We start from the raw sequence: 15,220 nt of genomic DNA on the forward strand, positions 1-15,220 counted from the left end.
TGTTCCCTCTGTATAATACGCTCCTCTTGTCTCGCACAAAGGCATTCAAGTTGTTCAAGTTGCAAAAGCGCCGCGATGTTTTTGAACTCTACTAATTAACGGGTAAAATATTCCACTCGAAAGAAATGAGAAAGCTAACCTTTCACCCTCTCCGCGGCAATGCCTTCGATCTACTCAGTCTTCGCCAAACACACGCAGGTACAACCGGTAGTGAAATGTATGAATTGTATGAATCGTAGCTCGAAAGCTCTTCAGCCTTTTGTGCATCCGGTTAGGCAAAGAGAAAAAAAATGCCGCAGCTTACTCACCTCGGTGAAATGTCGCAGCCCTGTTGCATAAATGCGCCTAAGGAGAACCACAGGCTATTGAGAATGCTGAAGTCGTTCGCCATGCTGGAATGTGGCGTGTGAGGGGAACCGTGAGGGGCGTGAGGATGCGGAAGTCCAGGATCTCCTCTTGCCCCTGCCATTGGGTCATTTCCACCGTTGATTTGAAGGAGCCTCCATTCGTATGGCGAGAACCTGGGAAGATTCATCCCGTTACATTCATCGTTTAACACAAAGGAGAAGAATGAAATGTGCGTATTTTCCGAGTCAGAAAGAGATGTTAAACGGGGTGAACTCCGTTATCTAAAAGTGGAAATAATTTCATCTGTAACGACCTCCATTAGTCACCTTGAGACTATGAAGAGGACGATGGAAACCCCGATGTAAGAGAATATGACGCAGACCCAAATCTCCTTGCTGAGAGGATTGAGGAAACTGAATACGCCAGGTTTCTGTTTTATCGGCTTCTTTATCATGATGCTGATACCCAAGGACATAAAGGGCTTTGTGAAGTCGATGACGCGTTCCCGTTCCGATGTTATTGTCATCGAGGCGATGGCGATATCCGCTTCCTGAAAGGATGAATTTCAAGATTACTTTAAAGTTGACCTGACCGGAAATCGCGTCCACTAAGCACGTACTTCGTCAAGGAGTAATATCTTTCTCCTTTCTTAATAAGCACCTTACGATGGCTTGCCCGGCATTAATTCGTCCCTGTTTTCCTCTCTCAACTTATAAACCAACGCAGCGCGGCTATAATAACACGTAGAGTGAAAGAGGGCAGAAGAACAAGACTTCTTGAGCGTAGAATAGAATCGCAGAAAACGGCAAGGCTCAGCATCTCTGTTCTTATAAGTAATTAGAGAAGGGAATTGAATAAATTTACATCATACGCAGTCGCGCCGCTTCTTCGAGAGCCTCTCATTGCCTTTACCTTTGACCTTTAGCTCGCTTTTATTCGAAGTCGACGGTTATAACAGGTGTATAAGAACCGTTATACACGGGGTCGAATATTTGAGTGAAAAATTCACCAGCACATTCACCCTCATCATTCGATTCAATTCGCTCGTCTAATTCGTTTCAACCTGTTCAACGGATTCGGACTCGAACCTCTTACCGTCGGAGTCAGCTTGCGGATTGCCGAATCTGCCAGCAGGGGTGCGCGGTTCCGAAAGCTCGAAGCTCTCTGGCGACGAGCCAGGGAAGAAGCTTTGAGGCTTGGACGGCAAAGCAGAGCCTTTGTTATCCACGTTCATGGTCGATAATCGCAGAGCTACCCGGTGCAAGCGTAGCTTAGCAACGGGTACCGCGTAGAAAATCCTTTCGCGAGTTCGCACAACGAGGTTCCCGCTGACCATGTTACGAAACAAAATTCTTTCGCAACGGGCAGCGTCCTCGTAAACAATATTAAAATATACTCTTGTCGAAATGACACCACCTGCTTTTTAAACGAAAAAATTACGCAACCGTTTAGATTCACTCTCGTACAGCACTTGACGATTCGGCCGTAGACGTGGCCGAGCGCGATCCCTGTATTTAATTGAAGTTATATTTGTAATTAATTGCGCGCTCTAGCGAGCTCATTTTGATTACCGCCAAAGGCCCGAGTCAGCTGTCAATTAATTCAGTAATTCGCTCGCAAAGTTGCTTTGACATTATTAGCGACGTGTACGACCGGTGATTCAAAGATTCTGGAGTTCGATGTACCGACCTTTCGAATCAGTTCGCCGACCATTCCGTCCCAGCCACCGTTAACGTCCGGATTTTCTGTCCCGTATTTGCCGTCCTTGACGATGCGCAGTTCGTCTATAAATTTGAATGAGAGACACGTGACGCACTGCGGTGTCGGAGTGATCGATCATCGTACAATACTCACAAGTTATGTCGAGCTTCTTCGCTATCAGATCTGCGAGATCTTTGCAGTAGCCTTCAAATCGGTTATTTCCGGTTAGCGTTTCGCCCGGTTCCGGTTTCCGCAGCATGATGTACGGCTCCTCCTGCAATCGAGTATCAAAACTTCAAGGCTTTTCCTGCTCCTGTATTACGAAAATACTACATTTATCTCTCGGGATATGACCGATGGTCGTCCAGCCCCCCCAGCGTCAAAGGGCGCCATCAATCAGGGGTCAAAACCCTCGAATTATACGCACCACGATCGTTGTCACGATGTACGTCCTGTTCTTTTCGATCTCCGACTGGGGTCGAAGTCTCACGTACTTCGCCGCTATCGGCTGGAACCCAGCCTCGTCGGTCCATTCGGCAACCTCGAAGCATAAGACGCGCGGATTTTGTTAATTGCTTATCAGGCCCACCGCAGAAGCGAGAGAGAGAGAGAGAGAGAGAAGTAGAAAAAAGTGTTGCGAAGAATTGATCGGACAGGGATTCCGTGGAAGCACGGCGTGGTGCCGGCCGTTCCTGTTCGAATCCCGAATCGCCGGGGTCGTCAATTATTCACCTATCGAAATGGCCGCTGCAATTCTACAAGGTATTACAGACCCGCACCCGATAGTCTAGGTATAAGGCTGTGTGCGAGGAATCGCTGAGCCAGCTGCGATACGGCAAAATATCGCAGAAATATCGTAAGCCCGTGTGGACCGGACCCGTTGTAGTATTTCTTGCAGTTGTCAGTCGGACTGCGTGTACCTCATTTATAAACCCTATCTGGTGAACTTTGACGGTTTTACCCAACTCAGAAAGTAGAATATTTCATCCCCTGTCCGAGCTTTTTTCGCTTCCTCTCTCGCTCCTCCTCGAGCCGTGCAATGTATTGGAGTGAAAAAAGTTTCCCTCCGCCTCACACTTAGTCAGCCCTAACTGCTTCCGCGATTATTATAACTCACCTTGACCATCGCGCTATTTACGGTCATTTCGACAACGTGGAGGGTGTAGTTCTGCCGGCGGCCATCGTCGTTGAACCGAATTTCCCCCGTCAGACCCTCGATCTCGACCTGGAAATACAGTTTGTCATTGACAATTATACTCGGGACTGCTCGTTGGAAACTGTAATCGAGAACACGTTTTGTCTTGGCGATGTTGTCGGGTTTCATTGGTTCCTAATTACGGCGAAATATGCTCGAACCAAAAACGTTTTATACACAGATTATTCACGCGCCATGTGACACAAGTCGAGCCTAAGTTTACTAACGTCGTAAGTTTGACGTCGCCTCGTTAGGGCTGTACCAAGAAGACGTCTCTACCCCAAAACTAAAAACATTAATCTTAGGAGCTTCGGGATACGCCTGAACTTTCCGACGGTTAATAAGCGTCGGGATTTAATTGATCGTCACAAGAATTAACCAATTTTATTAAATTGCTCAACGATGATTCCCGTTGCAGTTGTATTTTTTGAAAGCACCAGATGCACGTGCAACGGATACACCTTGTCACATTGTTTCGTGGCTTACCGTAATTCTGCCGTTAAACTTGCGGATTGAAGGTGTAACATATTTATCGGATTTCCAGGCAGTTTCAATTTCCATAAGTGGAAGTACCGAACGTTGAACCGCAACGCGGTTTCGTTCCAGCAAAACCGAACCCAAATTACTACAAGTAACGCGACCGCTCAAGTTGGCTGGAACTGATTTCGACCAGATCTCTCTCGAAACGGCTTAAGAGAATAGAAATAGGAGAGGGCAAGAGAGCGCGAGAGACCACGGTGAAAGACGGGCGTTCCGACCGGGGGCTAGTCACGTCAACTTGGGGAAGAGCAAGGCAGGCCGCCGCTTTGTTGGTTGGCAGGCAACGGCTGCCAGCCCGCACCTTGTTTCGCTCCACTTGGGCCCGGCAGGAACCGAACTCTCTAGCACTTAAGCACTAGCCTTAATTACTCGTACGCCAAGTCGAGGAGCTGAGAACGAAGATGGAAGTCAGGGCGTTTCGGTGATTATTGACATATCGCGGTTGGACAGAAAGAGGTCTCGAGATGCAGCACGAACTCCCCAAAATTTCTCTCTCGCTTTGCCTAAACTTTTCGTCCCAAACTTCAAATTTATTTCAAAAGGTGTGCATACCTCTACCTACCCTATCCAACGTATCGGCAGAGAATCGTTGATAAGAAAATTCGGATCGTTTCGCCGGTAAAAGTTTAGGCGGCAGATCGGAGGAGACTTTGTAATATTCTCTAAGGGGCTTGCAGTTAAGTTCGGGGAGGGATACCCACTTCGGTCTGTAGAATCGTCGAATTCGATTTTCCAACTTTTCAATCCAGAAACCTGAATTCTCGTACTTCTTGCCTGAGTCAAAGGGATCCCGAAAGAATTCAGCCGGAGACTCGCCACGCCCTGAATCGCCGCGAAGTCAGCCGCGAAACTGGATCTATTTTCATCTCCCCACAACAGTTCGTTCGGTTCATCTCTCGTTGCACGGACTGTCGTTGTCTGAATACTCGGCGTTCGGATCAAACGGTACGGCGAGTCAAATTCTCGCTCGATGTAGAAAATACTTGGGATAACGGAATCTCCTTGAAGTTTCGACGCGCGCGTGTTTCACTTTCTTGACGGCGTAAAGGAGCGGTACGTGTAGGCGCGCGTGTGTGATGTGCGAGTCCTGAAAGCCGGTTAGAATTCATTTAGACATCGTCGAGAAGCTGATCCAAAAGTTTGGAAGCCTCGGGGAGCGACGCCGATGAGAGTATCGGGTAGTTGTCAAGGAAGTCGAGAGCAGGGGTCTTCGGTGAGAACGATAGCGGAGCCAGGCGGGCAGTTGCCGTTTCTAAGAGGCTAGGAATTCCGTTAGAATTGAAAGAAGTCGCAATTACTGTCAGCCGCAGACATCGCGCTGGTATACCGTCAGCTACGAAACACACCTCCGGAACAGCGATCCTCGCATCTTCCCGACGAAACAGCCTCGCGTAACGTATATCGTCGAAGACTTCCGGCCCCGCGATATATTTCCTGGAAGTTGTATAATACAGTGCACCGGAAACCGTGATATCTTTCTATAATTCAAGTCTTATAGCCATAAAACAGTCGAGCGGCAGTCTGGCTCCCTTGCACCAGCTTCCTCGTACGCAAGAATGTACGTATACGGGGCATTCCACGCCAACTCGGTAAACGGTTGACCATGACAGTTTTGTAATTTCACCAAGGATTTTTCTTACGTTAGTGCGACCTCTGCGTAACCTGTCGTAAAAATTTTCAAATTTTTTTAATCACTCGTCGTTATGCTATGATTTATAACCCCTCAGTAGTCAGGCGACAATGAGATTTTCGTGACACTTTTGTGTTGGAAAAAAAATTTCATAGATTTATCCTATAATTCAGCGACCTCAAAAACGATGATTTACCAAATCACAGTAAAATGGATGTAGTAAAAACATGTATTTTTCAAATGCCGACATATGTGTCACGACACTAAAGTGACACGACTTTTTTCTGCCTACATGTGTGTCACTGACAGTCAAGGGGTTAAACCCATCTCAAAATCACCCAAATGGATTTTCATGAAACAAGAAAAAAAAAAAACATCTGGTTTCCGAACTGAAACATTTTCACGCAAGATTTAGAGTGGATCCTCGTTTTTTTTTATTTTTTAAATAATTTTCTCTTTTATTTTCATACCTGTTTAAAACCTATTACAATACATACCGCATCTCCGATTTTATTGCTGATTTTTTAAATTGTTTCTCCAGTCCTAAAACACACTCGCCATTTTTTTCAATACTTTCTCACAGATCCCGAACAGTTTTAAATCACGTCGCTCGTTCATTTATTACCTTTCTGAGATGCCTCGAAATCTTGTCTCCGTGTTCCCAGGGAGTCACCCATCCCTGGCTAGGGTTGCAGTCCAGCGCCCTTGTCGCGTTGGCCTGATGACCGCTCCCCGATACGCCGTTGCGTCTGACGTTGCTCTTGAACTGATCCGGCTTCTTGCGCAGCATCTTGCTGAACGCCTCGACGAGGACGAAGACGGCGTCGTACATAAGCGCTGCCTGAGCCTGGTGAGTGTGAATTATTTGCTCGAATACATTGGAGAACAAACGACGACGGAAACCGACCGGAAAGGAAATTCTGGTCAAACCGACGAATGAGCGGCGCTTCGCATAATTTTTTCTAAATTGAACAATTTCCACAGCTCCGTTCGTTTTATGAAAACACGCGCTCCGCTCCTTTTTTCACGTCGAGTAATTATCCCTTGTGGTATTACCGCACCGACGGTTACTCCATTCGCCTACATCAAATGCAGCAGCTCATGTCCGACTGTCTTAGGCATTTAAACAACGCTCTGCGGGGTTGTCAACGGTGTAAGTTAAAGGAAAAAACTAATTGTGAGTACGCGTGATCGCGGAAAACGGATAAATGACAAGTAAACTCTGCAGTTTCTACGCTGCGACACTTTATACTTTTACAACCGAGATTTATTTATTCGCTTTTAGCGGTTAAGCATTCTTTCGCCTTTCACGTCCAAGGAGTTTAGGTATGTACGTTTATAATCCTGCGAGGCGGAACTTTTCGAGAAAATTAAATCGAACCTTGAGATAGACAACTCAGACGCTTTGTACGTACGGAAATGGACTCGCGACCGGCGCCTTGGGAAGTAGCCAGCTTCGAGAGGAACTCCTTGACATGGCGTCGAGTGGCGTCCACGATGCGAAATCCTGTGATGTTGATCGCCCCGTACTCGATCACCTCACTCTCCCAACGGTCGTCCATTATCTGATAACATAACAAGGGAATAACCCGCGTAAGCCAGGGTTCGAGAAAATTCTACTCAACTTCCGCTTTTCGGTGTAGACTACGATATTATCGATCGCATCGGACAAGTTAATCGGAACGTCCGACCTACGACGAGTCCCCAACTTTTGAATTAACCTTTTGAGTCACACGTTATTCTACCGAGACAACTTTTATGTAAAGATAATATTCTGTGGTTTTTGGGGTCGCTCGTTACAAATCTGAAATAAGATTTTGAAAATTCCGAATAGTGGATCTAATATGGTGGTCGAAAATATCAAATTTGATCGAATACGGTAAAGAATCTCTAAGCAGGGGTTCTCAGGGTCGCTGATTGGATTCGCCGTACTAAATTTTCATAATCTTGTTTCATATTTCTAATCAGCGACCCCAAAAACTCCCGGATAGAGTTTTTTCTCCGGATTTAATCGAATTTGAAACTGCTGTCCGCCAGATTGGATCCGCCATGTTGAATTTTTAAAATCCGATTTCAGAATCGTAATGCGTGACCCTAAAAACATGTAATTTATTTAAAACATGTGTACGTGTAGAGGGGTAACTTTCTCGGAAATGAATTATGCCTTCAATTTTGACGAGTTTTTTCAATCAATTTGTTTCTAACAATAATAATTTACATTGTATCGCAATAATTACTCTCAAGTATTGAACACCAATTAGTATAATATCAGAAATAGCAAAGAACCGCAAAAAAATATGTTGAAAAGTTCTGTAAATATACAAAAAAATGGATATAAAGTAGGTGGTACTTAATACTGCGACTAAAAGGGTCAAGAGAAAATCGCTCCTGAGTGAAAAAACATGAAGATTTTATCTATCGTAGTATTCTTTCCGATAGACTCATCAAGATCCCAACGATCAACTTGTAAATTTGGCATAACTGAGTCATTTCGTTGAATAATGATCGTTCGTTCAGTTTTTTGTACAATTGTTTTACAACCTGATGGGATTTGTATTCTCCCTGCTTTCGAAAATTGAACGGTACCGGTCCGACCCTTAAGTGCCATTCCGTTCTGTGTGCGAATGACCATCACAAAATAAACGTGAATAAAATGTTATTTTAGGCAATGAAATCCTGCGTCGTGTTAGCATTTTATTATTTATACATAGCAATCTGGCTGAGAGAGCAATCTTGCGGTGAAATTTATATTGCAAAACGTTGCACAAGCATTCAGAAGAATATGCGCGGTATTTATTAGCACCGTTTTTATTTATTTTCCAGCAGATCGGATATTAAGCAATGTCTGCCAAAATTGACTCTGGTATATCGTTGTATTAATCAAACTTTGCAAAATAAGACAAGTACGGCGGTTGAGCTATTGATCAACTTTGGAAAGAAATCCCCAGGTTTACTCATGCCAACTTTCTTCCGTTCATTCTTATTTTTCTTCTTTCTTCTTTACTTCGTTATTCGTACACATCCGTGCTTGATTCCTATCAAGTTCCTGATCGTGCAAAGTGCAAACGCTGCGCTCTAGTGGTTGGTCAGTTTGATTTACGTCAGCATTTTCAGCGCAGGCTGATACTGGAACGGTAAATATTTTTCCCCGCACACCAGCGTTGTCGGATCGACGATTTTCCCGGCGCGCGAGGACGAAGGCGAACGGAGGTGGATGCCGGGTGCACGGGGCAGGTGAAAAAGAGGGAGAGATCGAGCAAGGATGAAAACGTGGATGAGAAGTGAAACGAGAACGCGAAGGCAAGAGGGAAATCTTTTATAATTATGTTTGCATTCGCCTGGTGCTGTTGACAGATTTCATTTCCTTAAAATGTTTAATGTTTTAACGGTCTGTCAATATTAACACCGAGTAACTGACACACTTCGGGGGCATTTACGTCCCAGTGGTTGCCTGGTTGAATTAGGATACGCGATGTATGCACGCTGCAATTCGCGCTGAATAACCGGAGGTAAAGCCGGCGCTCTGAATCGCGTGCAAGGTAAATATTGCATAAATTCGATAATTAGTCGCGATGCCAAGCCCACGGCGGTACAGCGACGTATTTTACGTTCCGTGAATCCTCGGCCAGAATCGCTCGAGCGACTTTCGAAATTCTCGAGTCGGTACGCGCAATTAAAGAATCTGACCGAGAACGAGAACCTTCACGATCCATGAATTGCGTGTAATTAAAATTCCGTAATCTTAGTACGTAATCGCCTGTATACTAAATTTGTTCGAAACGTCGCCGAGTCCTCTGTGGTTTCTAGTAATTTACGGGATCCCGCTGCAGTTCTCAAAGTGTTGCACGTTTGTGAATTCGAGGTGTCGCGCCAATATGCACGACGGCTTTTGGCACGTTAGCCGTGGCAAGTGCTCACCAATCCGCTCAGGAGATAGTGATACGTCCTCTTTCCCAAGGCTACGTCTCTGACGTGGCTGACCACGATGTCCTTCGCCATATCGGTCGGGCAATCAAGGACCACGTATTTGTTGCTCCATCTGAAATTAAAAATAAAAAAAAAACCCAATTAACAAGCGACATCGTTTCTTTCTTCACGCTATTCCTGCGATCCGTACCGCAAAGGCTAATCGCGACTGTCAGACGACGCTACCTCCGTTCATCTCGTTCCGCAATACTCCTGGGACTAGATTTTCTCTGTGTAATTTGGCCGAAATTTGACGTGTACCCGGCGTGTAGTCGCGTTTTATGCGCAGATGGATGGATGTACAACATATAATATATACGTGTACCTACCGAGAAGGAAAGCCTCGGGCGCAAACCTCGCCGCGCGTTCTGGGTTTCGCGAAGCTCGAAAACCGCAAGAAACTTGTCTCTGGAGGATCCTGCGGTTCGGAGCGGAGTCTACTTTGCAGTGAGCAACGCGGGGCGTAAGGTGACAAGAGAACAAGGGTGGACCAGAACTCGGGGACTGCGGGACGATCGTGGTCATCTACGAGTTCGCCCGCCCGCTCCGCGGTACGTATTCTAAACTGTAATAAACCAGCCTGTGCCGCACTGTCCGAGAGATATACGTTATTAGCCGACCAGCCCCGGGGCAGCAGCCCCCATGGAAGTGCCGGTGTACCGGACCGTGACAGATGCGGTTGAAATTCTCGAGAAACTGAAATACCGCAGCGCGTCCACCGCCTCCTGCGATCCAACTTTCGAAATTCAGATATTTCGGGGGACGTTGCTCCTCGCGAATGAGGTTTGCACATCCGAGCACTCCGGAGTCGGGAGACTTATAGATATCATTTTCCGCTAGCTGGGAGGGATTTATTATTTTCAGAGAAGTCGAGCCAATAACCGCCGCGCGGTTATTGATTGTGTTTACTCCCCGAGAGTCTTTGTAAGATTGAAAGTAGAAAAAGTTCTCATACGACGCGAGATTCTCGATACTTCGGGAAGAGTAATTGAGGTTCGATTTGAGAGTGAGAAATATCGTCTGTAAGTACTTTTAAACTGATGTACCTATCGCTGCACCTTCGCGAATTTCATTTCTAGCAATGGATGTTTCGAAAGTGCTGCGGAGTTGATAAAAAAAATTGGTCAATCTGGGGGAGGACGAAGTGCGAGGTCTCTGTAACAAGATAAAATACGTCTGTACGTATTTTGATAACCTTACACCCGAATCCTGAATCTCAAAGCGTTTCGCAATCCGAACGGAATTTTTTAAGTTGTTTTGTTTTTTACTGTGTTGAAAAAAAAATATATTTAGCATTACAATTTTCTCAACGTATTCTCATTCCAATTTGGCAATCAGTGTTTCACTTACCTACTCAATTCCTCGAGACTTCGAAGGAAATCGATCGCCTCTGACATGTTCTGTATCCTCTTTACCGTTTCTACTTGGAAAGAATCGTTGCCTGGCCTCAATCCTTGGTATATTTGTTGCAGTCTCAGGAGACCTGAAAGAAGGATCGAATATTGCTCGTAAGTTCAATTATAATGATGGACTAGGTTTATTATTATTGTTCTCTCTTCCGAGAGTTGGCGTGACGCTATTGATTCAATCTGTCTATTTTCGCATTTTACGATTCGGGAAAGGCAAATTGCGAAGGCAATTACTCGTATCGAATTCCAGGCGAATACCCCGTTCGCAAATAAAGCGAATGGTTAATGCTTGTAATGGGTTTTCAATTTTTATTACGCTCGTCAGTGCCGAACTTTTTCATCCTTGGCCACCCAGGCTCGAGAGAGCAGATTCGAAATTCAAAATTATTGCCAAATTTCAGATGTTCAAAGAGAAAATGATTCTAGTTCGTTAGGTTTTACCCTGCTTCACTTCTGTTTGCAGAGTGGTTGAAAATGGATCATCACTTGGTGATGGTCTCGGCTATCTATGGGAAAAACTAAAAGTAGCACACTGACTGAAGTGGGAGTTGATGGAAATGAAACGGTAAAAATATTTCAGTCTGATGGATGAAAGCGGGAGGCTGAGCTGTATAATCAAACCGATGGGGTCGTTGAAGGTATTTTCATCCACGCTGCGAGTACAGCTACGTAAATGTATCCATCGTCCAATTATTGATCCGTCGAATCCGAGGGTACTTTGTCGTGTTTGATTAAGGGATGGTTTTGATACCGTTTTACTTCTCTTGTTACATAAAAATTTTGAGACTCAATACAGAGGAACGAGGTAGTAGCTCGTGAAAGTTTCGCAAGCGTGACAAGTTACTCTAATATCTGATATTTTAATAATAATTCGACACTTTCGCACCTTCCGAACCCCCGATTTATGATTTATTACTTTGTTCGCTCTTTGATACAACAACGCTGTCAAGTCTAGAAGCAAGTTTCCTCGAGCAAAATTCTCCAAATCCTTCACTCGTAACACTTTCAGTCGCAGTTCTGGCTCCGGTTCAACTGAGAATTCAGGTATGTTTGACATAGACTCGAAACACACGTGAAACGTGAATCCGTCAAAGTGACCTATTCAAACAAAGTCATCATCCCTGTCGAGTCCATTTCTCAGGCCGGGTCTGCCCGTAAAGCAACGATTCACCGAAGTGAAATATGCGGGGTGAGTGCTGGGGGTTATTTCCCCGAAAATTTATACCTTAAAAACCAGTAATCCATTTTTAACGAGCGATGGCCAGGTCATGTATTAAACGGGATTAATAGGGCGACGCGAGGAAAAATCACCACCCCCCTGTTCTTTCTGAAAAAATTCTCTTTTTACTCTCAGAAAGTGTCCTTCGCGTACGGAATCTGAAAAACGTTATCGAAAGTTTCTCTTCGTAATTTAAATCACGTATTATTACCAGCTGCGTATTTATTCTTTCGTACGTATATGTATGTTTTAAACCTACAACCCGACTTACTCGCCCAATTTCACTTTCCAAAAATGGAACGTATCAAAATCCGGTACAACCCTCGCATGCTCGGCCCGAGGGAGCCGCAGTGCCTACGGTGGGCAGGAATTCGGGTCGTGCTGAAAGCCGAGGACCCATTACACCGCAAAGCGTAGGCACACTGCTTTAATTAAACGGTGTTGAACGAGCCTGATTTATTGAAACCGCCATTTGGTAGTATCAAATCTAGAAACGCCTTCCAATCCCCCCAGAATCTATGGTGCTCCATGAAACTCTACCGTATCGGCTTTACGCGGTCAGTAGACGGCAGAAACTACCCGGAACAACATATGTTAGCAGAAGTAGAGATCTAGAATTTTATACACAGATTATTGTTAAATAATATCCATTAACAATGATTAGAATTTTAGAGAATTCCAACTTCGACGTTATAAGCGCAATTTCGTCAAGGGTTCAAGTTTCGTTGGATTCTTTTTTTTTTTTTAACCGTAGCTTCTACCGTCTCGTATTATTAATAATTACACATCAATTCTTGTTAAAAAATTACAAACTGCGGTAATAAAAAAACTAAATATTTCTTCACCGAGAAATTTATGGTAAACAGTGTTATCGACCTCTTATAGAAGATTGAAATTGACTTGGTGGTATTAATTGAAAATAAAACTGCTCAGAGGTGAAAGACGCACGTGCGCCATTTGATTACGTTCACCACCCGATCGACCGAGCGCTTATTACCGCTCGAAATGTGCAGGTATATATTCTCCTCACGCGTAGCGATGCTCAGAGGAATTATTCGGAATTTCTGAGCTATCGGCGCAGTTAAGAATTTCTCTAAAATTTTCACCATCGGTTTATACGCCCACGCGTATTTATGCCCATACATGCAGACACACTCATACACACAGACAGTCGTCCTCCTTCTATCAATATTCAGTTCGCATTCGTCCGAGCACTTCTCGTTCCGCGCTCTTTGACGCTCCGATCTTTTCCCGAGATCTTTATTCGGGTAATCCCCACTTCACCTCCCGCAATCACCATCCAGGTTCCCGCTACCTCAGGATGAATTTGCGAAAACAACAATAAGCCTAGAACTCGCAATTCACAATTTTTACTCTATTACATTTGCCTGTTTCCAAGTATAATGTCACGCTATATATTAACAATAAGAAGGGTGCGACACGGCGAGTCGGGCGGGTTGTCGGGTGGATGGGGAAAATGGATTTCTGCAGGCTACCGCTTTTCCGGATGGCCTCCAGCCCTAAACAGTTACCGCAGTAAAAGACGCCGGGCAATAAAACAACTGCAGGGCTGTGTTTTCCCATCGGGAAATTGCGAGTATCTAAACCCTGGGATTATACCGATGCTGTTACGTTGGACGACGAAACAGGATAATTTTCTAAGGATGTGGCCAGAATCCTCATCCTCTCCTGATCAACGAACAATTTATTCTCTTTATTCTTTCATTATCGCATTCAGGGTCATCGAAGTCGACGAATTTCGCCCCGAAGCGTGGTTATTTTCATTATATGTGGTGTAGTCGTGCCATTCGTTCGGAATCATTCCATCCTATTGCGGTGACAGCTTGTCGCGCGGTTTCAAACTGACGGATTGCCCGATCTTGTTAATGCTCATTTCATGACCAGATAGAGTGTTCAATCATCGGTATAATTCACCTCTTGACTTTTCCGTACGAGTACAGCCAATTTCCAGCAGTAAAATCATCTTTGTTATCGATCGTCCAGATCGATACGTTGTTCACCGGGCCGATGATGTATTGATAATAAGAAAAACTTCATTTAGATCTTGTTAAAATATAAGAACTAGAATGAAATGAAGATTCAAATACTTCAAGTCTTCATATCATACATGAATTTATACGGGTGGCACGATGGTGTATTAATAACTTGAGTTATTCTTACAATCACTCTTAGTCCCTTGCAGCTGTTACTATTATTATTACTACTACCATTATTATTAATGTTGTTATCGTGGTATATCAGTATTATTACAGGTCTGCAAAAGGGTGCAAGTTACGGTACGATCGTTATACATATATATATATATATATATATATATATACATATAACGTTATATATATAGGTGGGTAACACCGGCAGAGCCCGGGACTCTGCGAGAGTTACGACAAAGGAAGGTTACCGGAGATGGCTACCCGCGGTACTATACCAACACGTACACACAGAACCCTGAAATATTGAACTGGTAATGGGATGCCCCGTATGATACAGGGGGTGCCGATCCTTGCTCAAAATAATCGTCCAACTAAAAAGGGAAAACAGACAGGAGAGGTAAAAAAAATCTCACTACAAACAAAACCAGGAGTGCAAAATGGCAAACGGTATTAGAATTCATTTTTTACTGGCTGATCAATCTCGTTAGCGAAGTTCGACAAAATTTCATACGAAAATGAGATTTATCTGCGTGTAAGTAATTTATGGAAAAACTAATGACCAGAAGAAATTTCAGACCATCAATTAAGTTAGCAAAACTGTGGATTCAGGAAGAACGTCTCTTGGGTTTGAAAAATGATGACTTCTTAGGGTGAAATTGTTCGGAAATAGATTTTTCATCCGTACCACGATACCGAATTCGGTTGTTTCGAACAAGAATAATTAAATATATTATAAGTCATGAATTTTTATTACGACTCTTGTTCAGATTTCATTCAAGAACTTGCTGCTGCTGCGTATACACCGCGTAGAGATGTAGTCACCGCTTTTGTCAATGAGAGTGTAACGACGCTGGAAGTTTTCAACGGGAGGTGAAAAATAGAGAAAAAATGATCCCGAAGGGAAACGTGGGCAGGCTGCTATTCCCGGGGAGTAGATACAGACTGGCGGGCGGGGTGTTGCGATCCAGAGTCAGTGAATCACCCCTCGTGTCGTTGAGGGTCGATGCGTCTGTGGTTACACTTCAGTGACATTTAATTCGT

The 15,220-nt window shown here is 44.4% G+C and overlaps 1 protein-coding gene and 1 long non-coding RNA gene across 3 annotated transcripts in view; one reads left to right on the plus strand and one right to left on the minus strand.

Annotated features, from left to right (window-relative positions):
- LOC124174988 (glutamate receptor 1) overlaps positions 1-15,220 on the minus strand; it is a 155,672-nt gene that overhangs the window by 9,499 nt on the left and 130,953 nt on the right. For both annotated transcript variants that reach the window (XM_046554754.1, XM_046554755.1), the window contains exons 5-14: positions 10,731-10,863; positions 9,333-9,453; positions 6,830-6,979; positions 6,040-6,261; positions 3,167-3,274; positions 2,477-2,590; positions 2,203-2,323; positions 2,038-2,132; positions 675-898; positions 309-521 (exon numbers count right to left, since the gene is read on the minus strand). In XM_046554754.1, coding sequence (XP_046410710.1) covers positions 309-521; positions 675-898; positions 2,038-2,132; positions 2,203-2,323; positions 2,477-2,590; positions 3,167-3,274; positions 6,040-6,261; positions 6,830-6,979; positions 9,333-9,453; positions 10,731-10,863 — 1,501 coding nt within the window. The remainder of the gene's footprint in view (positions 1-308; positions 522-674; positions 899-2,037; positions 2,133-2,202; positions 2,324-2,476; positions 2,591-3,166; positions 3,275-6,039; positions 6,262-6,829; positions 6,980-9,332; positions 9,454-10,730; positions 10,864-15,220) is intronic.
- The window catches only part of LOC124174993, a 153,190-nt gene that overhangs the window by 4,257 nt on the left and 133,713 nt on the right, over positions 1-15,220 (plus strand). The window contains exon 2 of the long non-coding RNA XR_006869047.1: positions 6,080-6,264. This is a non-coding gene — a long non-coding RNA (uncharacterized LOC124174993). The remainder of the gene's footprint in view (positions 1-6,079; positions 6,265-15,220) is intronic.

The sequence above is a fragment of the Neodiprion fabricii genome, chromosome 2, assembly GCF_021155785.1.
Source record: "Neodiprion fabricii isolate iyNeoFabr1 chromosome 2, iyNeoFabr1.1, whole genome shotgun sequence".
In the NCBI taxonomy this organism is placed as follows: Eukaryota; Metazoa; Arthropoda; class Insecta; order Hymenoptera; family Diprionidae; genus Neodiprion; species Neodiprion fabricii.